This window comes from Populus nigra, chromosome 3 (assembly GCF_951802175.1).
Source record: "Populus nigra chromosome 3, ddPopNigr1.1, whole genome shotgun sequence".
Classification (NCBI taxonomy): Eukaryota; Viridiplantae; Streptophyta; class Magnoliopsida; order Malpighiales; family Salicaceae; genus Populus; species Populus nigra.
In genome coordinates, this window is record NC_084854.1 from 14,905,346 (window position 1) to 14,924,450 (window position 19,105).

At 30.9% G+C, this 19,105-nt stretch overlaps 1 protein-coding gene across 1 annotated transcript; it reads left to right on the top strand.

The window, feature by feature from the left end:
* The first annotated feature begins 9,583 nt into the window (after nt 1-9,583).
* LOC133689177 (protein CTR9 homolog) lies at nt 9,584-18,945 on the top strand. Its single transcript, XM_062108956.1, has 23 exons — nt 9,584-9,867; nt 9,964-10,030; nt 10,165-10,460; nt 10,939-10,992; nt 11,159-11,275; nt 11,377-11,440; nt 11,532-11,746; nt 12,420-12,504; nt 12,700-12,800; nt 12,990-13,082; nt 13,658-13,726; nt 13,847-13,939; nt 14,121-14,387; nt 14,837-14,917; nt 15,002-15,160; nt 15,329-15,424; nt 16,276-16,377; nt 16,475-16,582; nt 16,706-16,930; nt 17,132-17,398; nt 17,477-17,548; nt 17,658-17,975; nt 18,449-18,945. Exons 1-23 carry the CDS (start codon nt 9,727-9,729, stop codon nt 18,626-18,628), a joined length of 3,270 nt encoding a protein of 1,089 aa, XP_061964940.1. The 5' UTR covers nt 9,584-9,726; the 3' UTR covers nt 18,629-18,945.
* The last annotated feature ends 160 nt before the right edge of the window (nt 18,946-19,105 follow it).

Below are 19,105 nucleotides of genomic sequence, written 5' to 3' on the forward strand. Positions count from 1 at the left end.
TGTTAAAGGTTATATAAAAAAACTCATGCTAATATTATAATCTTATTAAAAAACAAGTAAAAGTTGAATGATAGTTGATACAATAATATCACAAAAATATTTTTAATTTATTTATTTTAATTAATTTCAATTTAAATATAAAAAAAATAAAGGTAAAATAGAGACTAGGCATTTGAGCCTACGCCTAGGTTGGCCAACTCACTTGCCATATTAAAAAAAGACATGTGTGAGGCCTACAAGGCTAAGGCCAAGCCCCTATCTTTTTTTTTCCTTGGTTCAAGCATGTTGTCTATCTTTTCTTTAAATAAAAAAAAGCATACGACACGTCATTTATTGTGATAGATGACTTGTCATCTCGTTGTCTATATTCCAACCACTAAAGATGTGTTCAAAAAATCAGGGTGGAATTTATTGCACCTAAAAAATCATTTTTAACTTATGTTCTCTAAATAATACCTAATAAACATCATTAGAACATCAACAAACCAATCTCTTAATTAAAAGCACCCCTAAATTGGTCAAGAAAACACAAAATTAAACCAAAAAAATCTTTCTCAACACTGATCTATTTTTTTTTTGGTAAGATGAAGGGTAAAAAAAATCTTCAATCAAATTTTTCTTATCAAATAGAACTCAATGACACAAAAAATAACTTTTTTATAGTTAGGATATAGTCGATCAATAATTTTCTCTCTTAAAAAACTAAGATTCTAAAACAAAGTCAACATAAAAATATATGACTAAAGATAACTTTTCCACATGAATTTGAGATAGAGCACCCTATTTGTTTTTTGTTTTTTTTTTTTAATCATGTCTTAAGGATACAAATTAAAACCACAACTCATTAAATTAACCCAAAATCAAGCACTAAAATCTTATCAAAACTTTCACATCTTAATAAAATGCAAAGAATAGAAACCATTTATTGAAAAAACATATAAAATAGACACAAAAGGATAAAATAAAATAAGAAAATTTTGATAATCAAGATGAAAAAAAAATTATTATAGTCTATAATAAATTACAGGGGATGCTATAGTGAACTTGCAATATTTAAAAACCTCAAGCCTTTTAATTTTGTTTGTAGTTGTAATGTAATATAACTAGTTAAATGGATAGTTATTGGAAGTTAAATGTTCTAATAATAAAATGAAAATTTCCAAATTTTAATTTAATCATATATATCACACATCCAATGATTTATGCACTTGATGATGATTGATAATTGTTATAGAATTTAATCATCACAAATTAATAATTATTAACCTCTTAATACTTATTTTAAATACATTTGATATAAAAAAAATTAAGAAAAAAATTTTATTAGATTGAATACATTTGATTATTGTATGAAACATAATTTATATGCTAACCAAAGCAAGTTGTCACGTGTAAAAAACAAATCAAAATAACACATACAATGTTTCCCTCACAAATTATACCAATTTAAAAAAATTATATATTGTTTTTTCAAATTTCTTTAAATAGTTTGGTGAAAATAACTCTTAGCATGTAACCTAAAGTGTGAACATAAATATCATTATATGAATATAAATAGAAAAGCTACAAGCTATTTGGCATGTATTTTATCACGGGTTGGATAAAAAAAAGATTAACAAAAAAACATGAAAGTACAAACATTTTTAACGTGTTTTTTGATATTAAGAAAATTTTTTAATTATAAATCAAAAGGCTAATACATGTATATAATAACATAAATTAAAAATCATTTACGCCAATAAACTAAAAAAAAGGTCATTACGATACCAAAGACCGAACTAGAAAAATTAAGAAATCAGTGCGAATTAAGATATTTAATCTTATAATATAGGCCATACACCTGGTTGCATTTAATAATTTTATTTTTTAAAATGAATTTCTTATTTAATCAAATGATAATAAAAATATACACGCACATGAAAGTGATTGGATAAAATCCAAGGAAAATAAAGATTTTGTAGAATTGCACAAAAGGAACATCTACTTATATTGTTAAAAATATTATATTTTTATTCAAAAATCAAGCAAAAATTAAACAATATTTAACCAAAGACTAAACTAGAAAGTTGAGAAATAAATATGAATCAAGATATTCGATCTTGAAACATGGGTTATAGACTTGGTTATTTTCAATAACTTTGTTTCTTAGAAGCACTTTTTTTATTTAATAAAAAGATAATATCAGTAGACTCTCATAAGAAAGCAATGGAATATACATATATATATATATATATAAACACACACACATACATACATACATACAGGATTTCACAAAAAAAATACCTATTAATATCAAGAAAAAAAATACAATCTTAGTCATAAACTAGGTAAAAATTGAACGATATTTTATATATAAAAAAATTATAAAATTTTATTTAACTTATTTATTTTAATTAATCTTAATTAAAATCAAATACCTACAAGTTCAAGTATCTCACACACTTATTTAATTAATCTATTTTAAATAATTAATGTTTAAATAAAAATAAATCAAAGATAAAAAGGGACCACATGTTTGGACTTCCTTCTAATGTAGTTATGTAGTTTTATTAATGCGACTATAATCTAAACTTGCATTTTGTAAGGATACGCGAGCATGTTATGCAAAATTCTCCACCTCCTTTTCCACACTTTAAAGATACATTATATCACATTGTGTATTGGCATAATTGAATACTTCTTTCTAACTTCTTGGTTGCCTTTGACACTAAAAATTTAGTAGATTATATCTCTTACTTTTATATGAACCTAATTCATACTAATTTGGATATCCAGAATCTACCAAATAATATTTCTTTATGATAACAAGTAATTAATTTATATGTTATTTCCAAAAAAAAAATATTAGCCATAATAATAGTTACTATAACATTAGATTTTCATCATAAAATAACATTAAATTTTTCTAATGTAATTACCTTCTAGTGGTTTTGGAAATTTAATATTGGGACTATTAATCGCCTCTAGAAAAATATGTGTATCATGTGCATTACATTCTTATCCTGCCAAAACAAACGTGAATTACATATCAAAGATACATGCAACCATTATATTCTAAGTTAGTACACATTTTCTACTAATAAATAGAATTTGATTTTCTACAAATACACAAGCACACACATGTGTGCAATCGATAGCTCCTATGAAATGCTATATGAAAAACAAGAAGCATCGATTATTAAATGATTGAAAAAAATATCCAAATAATTTATATTTAGCATTAATGATATATAAGTTTATTAGTTTTACCTTGAAATGATGCATATATCTTATATCTATCTCAATTTTTTATGGTGTGTTTCTAAATTCAAGGTCTTCTAGTTTTATAACATATATTACGAGTGAACAAACTATTGTTAGAACCTTATTAAAGTACCTACTAATAATTTTACCTGAATGCTGAAATCTTTCTTGAATTTCTCTATTTGAAGCACCTCATGTTAATGCATAAAGAAATATGCGCATCTTTTTACTAACACTCATTATTTTTGAAGCTTTTAACATATATTGTGTTTCAAAATCAAAGCATATGCTTTGCAATATTACTGCATCCATTCTAAATATATTGACACATCATTTTTCAATGTCCTTGTAAAACTTTATTCAACCATGTCATACCATGTTGTATGAAATCATACAAAGTTCTTTTTATATATAATTACTATAATACAAGGAGAAATCTCTGGTCATGCATGATACTAGTTTACAATGATCAAACTCTCGCCAATAGAATGATTCACCATCCTCGTCATTACCATTGTCATTGTTATCATCATCTGTATTGCCATCATCACCACCATAATTAACATAATTAACAACATGCTTCATTACATTATCATAATTCTTACCAAAAGTATCTTTGAATAACGCATTAAACCATTCGAATTTCATATCTACAATGACAAATAATATATAGTATTTAGGAGTATAATAAATTATAAGAGATCATCAAATTGCGTTAAACTTCCTTATTTGTTAACAAATAAGGAAACCTTTATACACATATTGTACATGTTACTACTTATTGGACTAAATGATCTCATTATTGGTGAGTTCAGAATTATACAGATTCATCATATTACCTTCAACTTATTAATTGATTTGAACTTTATATGCCTAAAGATTTTCCTTCAATTTTTTCATAACTAATATAGAGAAGGCCAAATCATAAATATAAACACTAACAAAGTAAAATGTTATGTGTGTGTGAAATTTCAAGAAATCTTCTTTTATATATATATATATATATATATATATATATATATATATATATAAGAAAAAAGACAAGTTATAAGCTAACATTAGCCTTAATTTGATTGGATTGTAATCAATCATAATGAAAAATACCAATCAATGCATGATGTTACAAAATTAACATAAAGGCAAAAAAAACATGAGGAATTTCAATTAGATAAAGATTGATAAAATTCCTCAAGGGCATGAAAATTTTTCTTCACTTATATATATTATCCAACCTCATCATCAAATGCATTTTTAAATTGATTCCAAGCCTTCAAAATCAGCCAATGATAAATATGAGAGAATATGAGTTTGCAGCTTTCAAACTTATAATGTAACGTGAATAATATACAAGCATTTGACTATCTATATTTTTAACTATTTATTAATTTTACTTATGGAATTACATGTAGCTTTATTTTTTGCATCACAATCTTCATTCACATGTACAATATTTATTCCTGTGAACATGCAACCAACTGTGAATTCTAAGATGGAATTAACAATGTTAGCTTAAGAAAATATTATAGTTATACCTAAATTAGTATAGCTAAAAATTAAAAAAAAATATAACTTACTTATGTTTATAGATATAGGCTTTTATGTATCCATCTTCCAACTATTTGCAGTATTTTATGAATATGTACTCTTAATGTTGAAAAGGACATTATAGTTACCCATACTCAACATTTATGTAGGAATCAATGCCAATGTAGTTCATATTTTAAATGTTGAACATTTTTTATTGAAGTTGTCCAACTACATTTTAAAAGTTATTCTTTTAATCTAAATGTCTCATCCAATTTTTCTCATTTAAATTGTCTGAATCAATTTCTATAAAGTTAGGTAGAGAATGTTAGTTGTTGAGCTAACTCATTTTTATGGTTGAGTAACAACAAATTTAGGTACTTATCACATGTTGCACTGTAAATAATATATTTAAGTTGTAGTACCTGTAAAGAAAGCTTCCATACAATCACAACAACAGTAAAAATTACACATATCTAAAAATAACAGTAGTAAGAAAATTCAAAATACAATGCACATAATAAAAGATAGACTCAATTCAGGCACTAGTCCATAAACCAGGATAACGAGCTCGACATATTATTTGATAGCATGAATTTTAAATTAAATAAAATTTCACTTACATGTTTAACTTTAAATAAATAATCAACAATTTTAAGGTGTCTAACACCAATTTGAAACCAATATTTTGTTAGATATCCCTTGTTGATGTATAATACTCGTGATCTCACTTGTACCAGTAGGTACATTGTATAAAATTCAAATTCTCATTAACACGTAACCAAATTTCTATTTCACTATCATAACTAATTTTTAAATTCAAAGATGATGACTTGTAAATCTCTTTGTTTTTCCTAGCTAAATTTATGCATTAATATGGAAATAATATTTCATTTTACATTCCTTGAAATTAATCACTTATTCATCCATCAATAATTAAATTAACATGTTAATAACTACATCCCATGGTAAATTAACCAACCTAATTTAATAATTTTAATTTTTTTGCCTTAGCCAAAATTTCTCCTTCCTCAAGCATAAGTATTCTTTTTCTTTCAATTGATCCAAATCACTTTACCATATATCTTTTATTTACTTAACACAATTAATCTATTAATTGCATTCTATAGTCTAACTATAATTTTTCTTCTATTTGTCCAAAACCCTTGTCTAAGAGGAGAAATGAATTTCTCTTTAATTTTTTTCAAATTGAGTTGCTACCCAATTATTTTTCACATAAACTGTCATAAATCAACAATCAAATTATATAATCTAACACCTTAACATACAATTTCAAAATTTTTATACAATAAAATTTTCCATTTAACACTACACAAAAACTATCTCAATTAAGTGTTTTGAAGAAGTTTCTTACCTAACTCAAAGAAAAAGAAAGGTTAAGAGCTTGGAAAAACATCCTTATCCTCGCTTTTCTTCCTCCCCTCTAAGAACTCCTTAGTCAAATATTTTCAAGGGCTTAGATGTTAAATCTACCAATTTTTCTTGTTCAAATCTCTTTATAATACATTTTGATTACTTAATATATCTCTCTTTTGTGTTTTTATAATGAATTTCTACATTTTCCTCACACCCTTTTTCTTTTCTTCTTTAGCTGACACTAGAGTATTATTGAAGAATACTATTCATGTTTATATAGCTATAAATTTTTATTATTTACTCTAACGGTCCAATGTTTCTTTTATTTGCACATACAACGCCATGATTTTCTTTTATTTTGACTAATGTTATTAGCTTTTCACATTTTCAATTTCATCCTTACATTTAATTAAACTCCCTTAATTAAAATTTAATTCATTCACATTAAACAAGTAAATTTCTAAATTTCACAAATTGAGACAATCAACCAAAAGTATACATTCGTACCATAAGATTTTTGTTTAACGAAGGTTTACAAATAACTTAATTCAAAAAACACAATTATGAACAGAAGTATTTAAAAGTAATTCAAGTTGTCACAAAAAGATTAAACATTTGCGATGATAAACAGATTATAAAATTGAATTGTTGGACTAAAAAAGATTAAACAAAACAAAAAAGATATAAAACTATAAGAATACAATGATAAGTTATAAAAAAGTGACTTGCTGAACTCAAAACATTTCATAAGTAACCAAATTGCAAAGATAATATGTAGATTATATAATGGAAAATAGTTTAAAAAACATTGTTGAACTCATATTTCTAATTCAATTCAAATGTTCTTCCTATATATTCAAAAAACAATAGCAATTGTATTATCAGATACATTTTTCAACAACAATCATGTTTAAAAATTAACTAAACATTGATGGAAAAGCTCTAATTAAAAGTTAATGATGTAAGAAACCTATCTAAAAATGCAAGTTAAGGATGAGTAACATTAATGATTTTTGAACTATAACAATAAAAATGATGGAACATTCATGAATTTATAGAGGATGAAATAATGTGCACTCCTTTTAATTTAAAAAAATGGTTGTAATTTAGTCATTATCCTTGGAAAAACCCATTAAGCTATGGAGTGGGAGGTGACCATGTAACCCTTCTCCAATTTCTAAATCCCACAACCCTTTTTATGATTTGGATTTAAAACTTGCTAATAAAAATTATAAACTTTTAGCTATTAGGATTATTGCTTCATATAGATGTAAAAGAGAGTTAAAATGCCTTTATATTTTCCATCCTTTACCAATTCTCTTATAACTCAATTCAAATTTCAAATTCAAATCATTAAAACTAAATGATAATATATTTCTATGAGGAGAAAGGGAGAGAGAGGATATTTGATATTAGTGTAAATGCACACAAAAAAATATGGTATTTTTAGGTCTTACATTGATGACTTTCATATGTGCCGTGTAAGTTGATTATACGAAGGACAATTTGGATGTTTGTAATTGTCATTCATATTGTTGTTGCTATTATTTATAACATGGTCCACTACAAATGTATATGCGTATGCATCATGGTCTACGTCATATTTATACAAAAATAAATGGATGTGATTGTGTGAATGACTCCATATTTAACCTACTATCAGTTTAAGAAATTTCTACCATATGTTATTACAACATATTGAGCAATGACAATTCAAACTTAGAAGTTTACATAAGGTGAACCTTAATGCTTGGTAAGGTCGTTAATAAAGGGCATTATAGAATATGTATCATGCAAATATTAATAAGATGGAATATAGGCAGAAGGTTGGAGACTAGCTAGTGAATATACTATTCCAATGACAACCATACAAATCATTATATTCACAATAGCCCCCACATCAAAATTGGTTCATAACAAAAAAATAAAATAAAATTAAAGTCCTAAAAATTACTAGACATGACGGTAGATATATGATTGTTTATTTAGTAACACAAGATATCTTTATAGATAAAACAAATACAACAAGGGAAAAGAGAAGCATGTATTGTATATTTGGTTTTGTTAAAGCAATTAAAACAAGTATAGATAATTAGAGTGAAGGAGTGTAGATTAACTTGCTTTTATGCTATGAAAATTCCAATTCCCTCACCATAAAACAATAGCTTTGTTATTGGAAAGGTAGGCATATATCCACACCAAATTATCAAGATATTGTTTATTGTCAAATCAAACAAGAAGAACCTTGAGCAAGAGCAACAAATTATATATATAAAAAACAAACATAATAATAGTCTAATGAGAATTCTACCCTAAAATCCTAAAACCTAAAGTAAATAATTCAAATAACTAGAACCCATGTTTCAATTTAGTAAATTTCTTACCATGAGGCAAGGATTTTTAAGATAAAAAATAGATTATTAGCTAATCAACACCTTCTATGTTTTTTATATGTAATTTTTTAGTTGTTCTTTTTTTTCCTAAACCATAAAAAAACAAATAGAAAGATGCTTTCATTTATACAATCATATAAAAATACAATTTCAAGATAAAACACAAAACCTCATAAGTATAAATATTGAAAAAACCAAAATATAAAACAAATTACAATATTGATTTTTTTTAAAAATCACAACAAAAAAAAACATAAAAAATAAATAAAAACCATGTGCTAAATAACCTTATCTAATCTACTTACCAAGATTTATAAGTTAATTTTCAATTAAAAGGATGAGTTTATTAGGCTATCACTAGAGATTTTTTAAGAAAAAAGCATGATTGGCTTGAGTAAAACAAATAGATGTGCAAGAAGGATGACGTTATTTTAGTATGATGAGTTTTAATAGTTCTTTCTCTCTATTTTTTATAAGCAAAGCTTTACAACCAACCTACAATAAATCTTAGTAAAAGCAACTTGAAGTTGGTTTACAATAATTAAGTTGAATCCACCTTTTAAATTAAAAAACAAAAATTATAATTGTGAATGTGATTATAGTTTTCAAAGTAATTTTTACTTGAAAATATATCAAAATAATATATTTTTTATGTTTTAAATATCATTTTTGATATCAGCGTATCAAAATGATATAAAAATACCAAAAAAATATTAATTTAAAATAAAAAAAAATTAATTTTTTTAAAATACTTTTAAAACATAAAATCAAACAGAATTTATACATGATTTTAGTATCAATCTAATGGTCTTGTCATTATATATTTGATACAATCTAACAAAAATACCTGGATTAAAATAGAAAAAAGAAAAAAAAAAGGAAAGAAACAAAAGAAATAGCCGTCAATGGCCAAAAACGCAATATTACAAAATACAGATGCGTTTTCACAAATACTCAAAGAAACGTAAAAGGGCTCGATGCTGCGATCTGAGAGCAAACCTAAAATAAACATAATAAACACTAAACACTAACCATTTGCTTTTTGTTAATTTTTTTTGTAATTTTGTCGCTCCACTGTTTCCCCTCTCTCCCTCCTCTAAAACCCCAGCCAAATTCACACAGACACAGAGTGAGAAAGAGAGAACTATTTACCTTTTCTTTTGTTTAATTTAATCTATCGAGAAAATAAATGGCGTTTGTGTACATACCGGTGCAGAACTCAGAGGAAGAAGTTAGGGTGGCTCTAGATCAGCTTCCTAGGGACGCCTCTGATATTCTTGATATCCTCAAAGCTGAGCAAGCTCCTCTCGATCTCTGGCTCATCATCGCCGTTCGTCTCTCTCTGATTTCTCCTATTCTTTTCTTTTTCGGAATCTCTCAAATAATAGTTATTGTATTTTGTGGTTAATTTGATGATTTGATGCAGAGAGAGTATTTCAAGCAAGGAAAACTCGATCAATTTCGGCAGATATTAGAAGAAGGATCCAGTCATGGTAATTCCTATTGTTCTGAAATTTTATTTTTTATTTATTTTTGTTTTCCGAATAGAAAAAAAGAAGAAGAACGATAGTGGAGACGAGGAACTTACTGAAATTATTTCGTGATTGATGTTGGTGTTGGTGTGCAGAAATTGATGAATATTATGCGGATGTTAGATATGAGAGGATTGCTATCCTCAATGCTTTGGGGGCTTATTATAGCTATCTTGGAAAAGTCGAGACAAAACAAAGAGAGAAGGAGGAGTATTTTATACAGGCTACCAAACATTACAATAAAGCTTCCAGGATTGACATGCACGAGCCTTCTACTTGGGTTGGCAAAGGTCAGCTTTTACTGGCTAAGGGTGAAGTAGAACAAGCATCTGCTGCGTTTAGGATCGTACTGGAAGGAGACCGTGATAATGTATCTGCTCTTCTCGGTCAGGTGTAACTCATTGATTTTGATGCTTGTAGTGGTTCATATTCAATATTATTGATTTTCTGGCAAGCTTGTGCCTTCTCTTTTGAAAAGCAAGAATACAAAAACACACATTTTGAATAAAAAATGAAATTGAATAAAGATACAAGAGTAATTTGGAAATTATGCCATCTTCCAATTAAGAAAACAAGCTGAACAAATATCAAAATAATCAAGCTTATTTTTGAAAATGTGACACAAATTTGCATAGCAGTTTCGCATAAGAGGCTCTATGTTGCATCTTGCATGTTGAATTAGTCCTGAACATGGATGGTGGGAACACTGGTGGTAGATAGCAATTATGGGAATAAATTGAGAATGAGACCAAAACGTTCAAATTTTCCTAGTGAGCGACTGTCATGGGAGACTGAGATGGAGCTTACCTTCATGTGGTAGGGTACAAATGTTGCTGTATCTCTATATAACTTTCCCTGTACTTTTGCAGGCGTGTGTTGAGTACAGTCGTGGACATTATGGTGAATCGTTGACCTTGTTTAAGGTTTGTTACTTTATCTTAACTATATTCCATTATAAATCCATAGTACTCTTACATTTTGTTTCTTGTTTTTATTTAAGTTACGAGCTTCTAAGAGTCATGACAAATCCTCCATCTAACATTGATTTCTTTAATCAAGGTTAACATTTTATTTTTGGTTTTTGTTCAGCGGGCCTTGCAAGCTTATCCTGATTGTCCTGGAGCTGTAAGACTTGGCATAGGACACTGCCATTATAAGCTGGGCCACGTGGGAAAAGCTTGCCTGGCTTTTCAGAGGGTTTTGCAGGCAAGTGATATGAATATTTGTACATGTTTTGGATTTATACTGCTCACGCTGCAAGTTCTGTGCTGATTCGGTATCTATATTTTGTGATCTTCCATGTACAGTTGGATCCAGAAAATGTTGAGGCTCTTGTTTCACTAGCAATTTTGGATTTGCAAACAAATGAAGGTGGGCTGGTAATTTTTTCTTTTATTCGTTTGTCCAGATGAATTTCTCATTTTGAGCAGTCTTACTCTGTTGCTTTATTCTGTCTGCACAGCTGCTGCAATAAGGAAAGGAATGGAAAAAATGCAGAGAGCTTTTGAGATATACCCCTATTGTGCAATGGCACTGAATTATCTAGCAAATCACTTTTTCTTCACCGGTCAACATTTTTTAGTTGAGCAACTGACTGAAACTGCACTTGCTGTCACAAATCATGGACCAACAAAGTCACATTCTTATTACAATTTAGCTCGCTCTTACCATAGCAAGGTTTGATTTGCCATCTTTATTCATACAATTGCAGTAAATGTCATGTTCTTACCGTGATTGAAATTTGTTAAAAGTGGAGGAAATTGTTTCCTATTTAGAGATTTATCTTGCTGTTTGTATGTGTGTGCAAGGCCACACATGAGTGAATTTGATTTTACTTCCACAACCTGTATGCAAATGGGTCTCAAAATAAAGCATGGTGTTTAAAATGACTTTTCATTGACTTACCTATTGACTCACCTTCACTATCCTTTTCTTGTTGCCTTGAAATGCCTTCCACATGCCACTCTATCCTTTTAGCGTTGGCTGTCTTGTTATTTGAACCTGTTCTCATAACCCAAATATGAGATAGCCCTTACTGTTGGCCAGTTTTTCAACAAGAATATTCTTAATGTCCTCAAACAAAAGGCTGTATACAGTGATACCTGGCGTAAGCATTAATCTGGTTTGCGTATTTGAGAAACAAGTTTTGAACTTCACCTTTTTTGCACCTTCTTAATGCTCTGTACATGATGCTATGAGAAGCAGCTGTTTTGGCTTTAATATATTCCCGTATTCATTGTTTTTCTTCTCTCAGGATTTTATTTATAACAAGTTTTATCTGCCATGCTTAGTCTGTCAATTTTGTTTGGCCCTTTCAACTAAGCAGCGGTGCCATTTCTCTTGACTGTAGGGTGATTATGAAACAGCTTCAAGATACTACTGGGCATCAGTCAAGGAAGTCAATAAGCCCAGTGAATTTGTGTTTCCTTATTATGGTTGGTAAACAACAGCCCTTGCCCTTCTTTTGGTTATAGTTATAATAACTTTTTTCTTCTCTATATAAACTTTGTATCAGATGTTGTGCAATAGATCCATTTTTGCAGTATTTTGAATCTTTGATGCATAATGCTTTGTAGTGCTATTTGTCTCTTAATTCAACACTTCTCTGCATAACATGTTGTTTCTAACAGGTTTGGGGCAGGTACAATTGAAACTGGGAGAGATTAAAAATGCGTTGTCAAATTTTGAAAAAGTTTTGGAGGTTTACCCTGATAACTGTGAGACATTAAAGGTGAGTGGGCTAGTGGCTTTTTTTTTCTTTTTCTAATTCACTTTCTTTCCTCCAATTATTTTGGGGACTCTATGCTTCTAATTATTATTTTAGCTTAATTCTACCTTTTCAACTTTATAGGTCCTTTCAGTTTTATGGGAACTTCATGGTGACAGTTATATTTTGACTGGATTTTTGTTTTTCCTATAGGTTCTTGGGCACATATATGTTCAGCTTGGGCAAACTGAAAAGGCTCAGGAATTTTTGAGAAAGGCTGCAAAAATTGATCCTCGTGATGCCCAGGTAACCGACACTATTGCTTGTTCTTTCAGAGGGTTGTAAGTTGTAACTTTGAGGTTATATGATTTTTGGATTGACAAGTATTCTTTACTAGGGAATTGAAAAGTTGATATATATTCTGGACAAGGACTGACCTGTATGGTGCACAAATCATGGGAAATGATATCCTGTATAATCTTTGATCATATTGTTACATTGAGATGGTTTTTGGAAGAGTAGCTGTAGGAGAGCTGATTTTTGGGATGCCATTTGTTGATGGTTCTGCATCAAGAAAGTTATTATGCTTCTATCAATGAGTTTATTGCCTTTCTTTTCATGACTAAAAATATGATAAAGCACTTTACCATGTTAAATCTTAGAAGATCCTGGAGCTCAATGTCCTGTGTTTGAAATGCTGGAATCACAGGGCCTTTAGCCACTATATCCCTTTATAAATATTGTCAATATTCAATCACTGAACTTTTCAAATGCTTAAATTACAAGATCCTTTAAGTTGCTAGAACTAATTAGGCATCATGCAATGAGTTACATTCTATTCTCACATCGACAACTTGAAAAAAATCTCAATCATTATGCAGGCGTTTCTTGATCTGGGAGAATTGTTAATTTCAACTGACACTGGAGCTGCTCTTGATGCCTTCAAAACTGTAAGGGCTGTCTATTCGTTATTTCTTTTTATTGTGAATTTATCTGTTTTTGTTAAACAAAGCTCCATTTTTGTACATGGATCTGTTCTAGGATAACTCAGGTTTAAAATATTGTTACAGGCACGCAGTCTTCTGAAAAAGGGAGGTGAAGAAGTGCCAATAGAAGTGCTTAACAATATTGCAGTCATTCATTTTGAAAGAGAAGAACTTGAGGTTTATAGAGTTCTCTTTTAATTTCATCAAAGCTAGTACAATTTTAGTATATAAAAAAAATTTCTTTTTTAAATTTACATCTTCAATTCACTCTGATTTTGAACCTCTTCCTCTGCTTCTAGTTTCCTGCCATTAAAATCTTGATTGGAAATCTAAAAAATAGTGTGATGTCTTGATACAGCTTGCTTTGCAAAATTTCAAAGAGGCTCTAGGTGATGGCATATGGCTCACTTTACTTGAAGGCAAAGCAAATACATATGAAGTTGATGCAACTTCATCTCTTCTTCAATACAAGGACATGCAGATATTTCGTCGACTGGAAGAGGAAGGTCATTCTGTGGAACTGTCTTGGAATAAAGTCACAACATTATTTAACTTGGCCAGATTACTTGAGCAGTTGCATAACACAGAAACTGCAAGCACATTATACCGCCTCATCTTGTTTAAGGTATTTGTTTGTGTGTGCGCATGTGCGAGTAGGCATATTCTCTTATGTATTCTGTTTTATTGATTAATACCACCATCAATTGAAATAAGGAAATTTTTTCGGATAAGTTAGAGTTGAGAACACCTTACTGTCGAGAAAGAAATCAGTGGAGCTGTTGCTTTGACTTTGAACTTCAGAGAATGATCATTGTAGGAACGTTCAGAAATAACAGCTGGTTTTTTTGTGTAATAGTTGAACTCAATTTTCCTCTAGTTGATGCTGTATTAGATAATGCTAATTAGTGATAAAAAACACACATATCTTGGTTTTAACTGGTGATTCTAACTTACATTTACTCCTCTTTTGCTGCAGTTCAAGCTTTCAAATTTTTAGATTTGACATCAATAGTTCTGTATTTAGTCATAAGTGATGTTTCAGATTTGTCTTAACTTTTTTATCTCTTTGTACAGTATCCAGACTATGTGGATGCTTATCTGAGGCTTGCTGCCATTGCCAAAGCTCGAAACAATCTTCCATTAAGCATCGAACTGGTTATTATCATCAATACAAATTTACATAGATGTATGTAATTCTGTAAATGCTTTTGTGATGAACATAAACCTTTTCTTTTAAAGGTAAATGAGGCTCTGACTGTGAATGACAAGTGTCCAAATGCATTATCAATGCTTGGTGACCTGGAGCTTAAAAATGATGACTGGGTAAAGGCTAAAGAAACATTCCGTGCTGCTAGTGAGGCAACGGATGGGAAGGATTCTTATGCAACTCTCTCTTTGGTGTGTATCTTGTTTATTGAGCATGCTGCTTTAAATTCTCTTTAGATATTCTGTATTCTCCCCACACTCACCTCTTTAGTGACTATGTTGTGGCAATGCTTTCATAGATGTTTCTTCATTATTTCTAAAACATTACGTGCATCTCACATACTTATTTGGCGTTGTTAGGGGAACTGGAACTACTTCGCTGCAATACGTAATGAGAAAAGAAATCCAAAGTTGGAAGCTACCCATTTGGAAAAAGCCAAGGAACTGTACACCAGAGTATGGATGCCTTACTCTTCCAAACTTCCCTTCTCTATATGGGATTTTCTCCACCCTTAAACATCATATTTTTAGTGCACCTTATAGTCATTTATTTTATTCTTTTATTTCACTTGATTTGCAATATTGCTGTAGCCATTGGTTTGCATCCCAGAAATGTTCCACTGAGTGTATTCGTAATAAGTTATTGAGGATTATGATGAGAAACAAGACTTTGCATAAATGTATAACACAATAAACATAAATCAGAAGGGAACCAGAATTTATGCTTCCAATTTCATGAAGGTCTATATAGAGCAACTTTCAAAAGGAGTGTATTTTATGTATTGTTTGTCCAAGGTGATGTCTAAATAACATAGAAATCTTATTCTAGCAATCATCTCGCATAAAGAAGAATGCTATATGATTGAATGAGTAGAAAAGAAAAACATTGATAAGAATGAAAGCTATATGCAAGAAGGCTGATTTTAAACTTTGATCTTCTATCTGAACAGCTTATAATTTTCATGGACTTCATGCATATTGCTTCAATTTTGTGTTAATTGACAACCTCTCATCTCACTTTAACACTCCACTTAGAATGTGATGATAAATCTTAATGGCCCTGGAAATAAAAAGCTTGATCTGTGACTAGATGAAAATAGTTCATCATCATTGGCTTATCCTCACAGGGCCCTCAATATGGATTTAGCTTTTAACAATTTCAGTTTTATTGAGTTCAGGACGTTATTATGAGGCTATTCCTTTCATTTATGTGGGCTCTTTAGGTTATAGCCTTCGGGCTGTTGCTTTTATACTATGTATTTCTTGTCAATACAATAATGTTCTCATAATAATCTTTGATGTTTTAGGTTCTGGTTCAGCATACAGCTAATCTTTATGCTGCCAATGGTGCTGGAGTAGTCTTGGCAGAAAAAGGACACTTTGATGTATCAAAAGATCTTTTTACACAGGTAAGAAGAATAGTTATTCATTTTTTGCATAGGATTACAAACTTGTCCCGTCTCTTTTCCTTTAAGTGAATTCTTTGTTTTTTTTGTGATGACATAGGTCCAAGAAGCTGCAAGTGGAAGCATTTTTGTCCAGATGCCAGATGTATGGATAAATTTGGCACATGTATATTTTGCTCAAGGAAATTTTGCATTAGCTGTGAAGATGGTGAGCTCATCTCATTTTATTCATATTTATGCCTGATCGTGCATGTCTGCAGTGTTATTATAAATATTCTTTTGAAGTTCCCTTGTATAGCATCTTTTGCTGATGACACTCTGTTTGTTGCAGTACCAGAATTGTTTGCAGAAATTCTTTTATAATACAGATTCTCAGATTCTTCTTTATTTGGCGCGCACTCATTATGAAGCTGAACAGTGGCAGGACTGCAAGAGAACTTTATTGAGAGCCATCCATTTGACACCTTCTAATTACACACTGAGGTTTGATGCAGGTGTTGCAATGCAAAAATTCTCAGCATCTACACTACAAAAGACAAAGAGGACTGTAGATGAGGTTAATTTTTTTTTTTCTTGATGTGATGGAACATAATCAGTCATTGGGTAAAAGCCCTCAGACCATGTTTTTAAACTCTTCAGATCACAAAGATGAAATCTGGTGTGACTCCAAATCAGGCTGGCAACCAGATTTTCATATGCTTTGTTGGCCTCCATCACAAAGCTATCTAGTTACCATAATTTGGTTTTATAATAACAGGTGCGTTCAACTGTTGATGAGCTGGAAAATGCTGTCCGATTATTTAGTCAGTTATCTGCCGCTTCCAACCTGTACTTTAATGGGTTTGATGAGAAGAAAATCAACACCCATGTTGAGTATTGCAAACATTTACTAGAGGCTGCTATAGTTCATCGTGAAGCAGCTGAGCGTGAGGAACAGCAAAACCGACAGAGACTAGATCTTGCTCGTCAGATGGCATTGGCAGAGGAAGCCCGCCGCAAGGCTGAAGAACAAAGGAAATTTCAGGTCTGCTGTTGTGCTCTTGCTTCTTGTACACCTATCACTTTTGAATGAAGGTAAAACCTAATAATATCGGTATTACAGTTAGAGAGGAGAAAACAGGAGGATGAATTAAAACGGGTGCGGCAACAAGAAGAGCATTTTGAGCGTGTGAAGGTAAAAAAAGTTGTTCCAGGTGTTCTAGTTTTATAGTAAGCAAACCATGGAAAATTAAATATTTCCTTAAGAATGCTGGATTCTGACTGCATAATGTTGGCACTTGCAGGAGCAATGGAAGAGCAGCACATCTGCTTCTAAGCGGAGGGACAGGGCAGATATTGATGATGGCGAGGGTGGGCACGGTGAGAAAAGGAGGAGAAAGGGTGGAAAGAGGAGAAAGAAGGAGAAGAGCTCAAGGTCACGCTATGAGATGGAAGAAGCTGACATGATGGATGATCATGATGAACCAGAAGATGATGATGCCAACGTGAATTTTAGGGAGCCTGGATATCAAATGAATGATCAGGATGACAATGCAGAAGAGAATGCGCAGGATGTTCTTGCAGCAGCTGGGCTGGAAGACTCTGATGCAGATGATGATGCAGTAAGAACTTGTTTGTTTTTGTTTTCGACTTGCAACTCTAATAAAGTAATGTTTTTTCATGTTGAAACTTAGCTACATTACTTGCTATCTTAAACCTGCTGCTGGAAGCACCCAGTGATTGTGGAGCAATTCAAACTTCTGTAGCAATTCAAAGTTCTGTGTTGTGATTAAGTGGTTGCTCAAGTTCGTAAATTCTTTATAGATGCCTGATAAGTTACTAATTGTTATGAAAGGTTTATTAGTTTGTTGGTGCTAAGGTTTGTTCATATTATTGATGTGCTACTTTGTCCATGAAATCAACGAACTAGAACTAGTGAATCATCATTTAGCATCATTAAGAGGCTGCTTGGTAATTGTTAATTAAACTTTGTTTTATTGTAGCTATTTAATCGGTTTGTTTTTTAGCAGCAGTTCATTAAAATATGAAAATTTCCCTTTCTCATGTATTTTCTGTGTTGCTCCTTTGGATGAAGGCTGCACCTTCATCAGCAGGCAGGAGGAAGCGGGCATGGTCAGAATCTGACGAGGATGAGATTTCAGAGAGGAAGCCACAGTCAAGCCTTTTGCGAGAGAATTCTGCTGATCTGCAGGATAGTGATGGTGAATTTAGAGACAAGAGGCAGGAGAATGCTGCTGTTGATGATGAGGATTGATATGGAACATTTTGAACCCTCTTTAAGGACAGGGAGAAACTAACATGCCGGCATAAGGTGAATGGCCTTGCACTCTGGGGAGGTACTCAAATCTCTTCTAGTGTTTTGGTCCCCTGAATTACTTCCATAGTTCAATTCTGTATGGTTTACTATAGAAGTATCCTAATGAAAATGCAACTTTTGCATCCTTGTATATGCACCAGCCATGCTGAACAGTTGCATCCTTGAATTTTTTTAGAATCTTATATATTTTAGGCAGAAGCTGTACAGTTGAGATTCTCTGACCAATCTCTATTAAGAAATTGTTGAACATCCAAGTTACCAGCTCGAACTTTTCTTTTGCTCCTTCGGGTCTGTTGCTGAGGTGGGATTGATAGGGAGGGTGGATGAGAAGGGATGAATGAGATAATTTACTTGTTTGGCATGATGGATTGAAACCCGAGGAAAGAAAGGACTCTTCCTATCCTTCCTCACTTG

What these genes read in the sequence shown, in the direction of transcription:
- LOC133689177 (XM_062108956.1), top strand. Translation starts at nt 9,727, where the DNA reads ATGGCGTTTGTGTACATACCGGTGCAGAACTCAGAGGAAGAAGTTAGG. An exon ending in CTTTTCAGAGGGTTTTGCAG is followed by an intron (nt 11,276 to 11,376) that starts GCAAGTGATATG and finishes TTCCATGTACAG; the next exon opens with TTGGATCCAGAAAATGTTGA. An exon ending in CTCTTGATGCCTTCAAAACT is followed by an intron (nt 13,727 to 13,846) that starts GTAAGGGCTGTC and finishes ATATTGTTACAG; the next exon opens with GCACGCAGTCTTCTGAAAAA.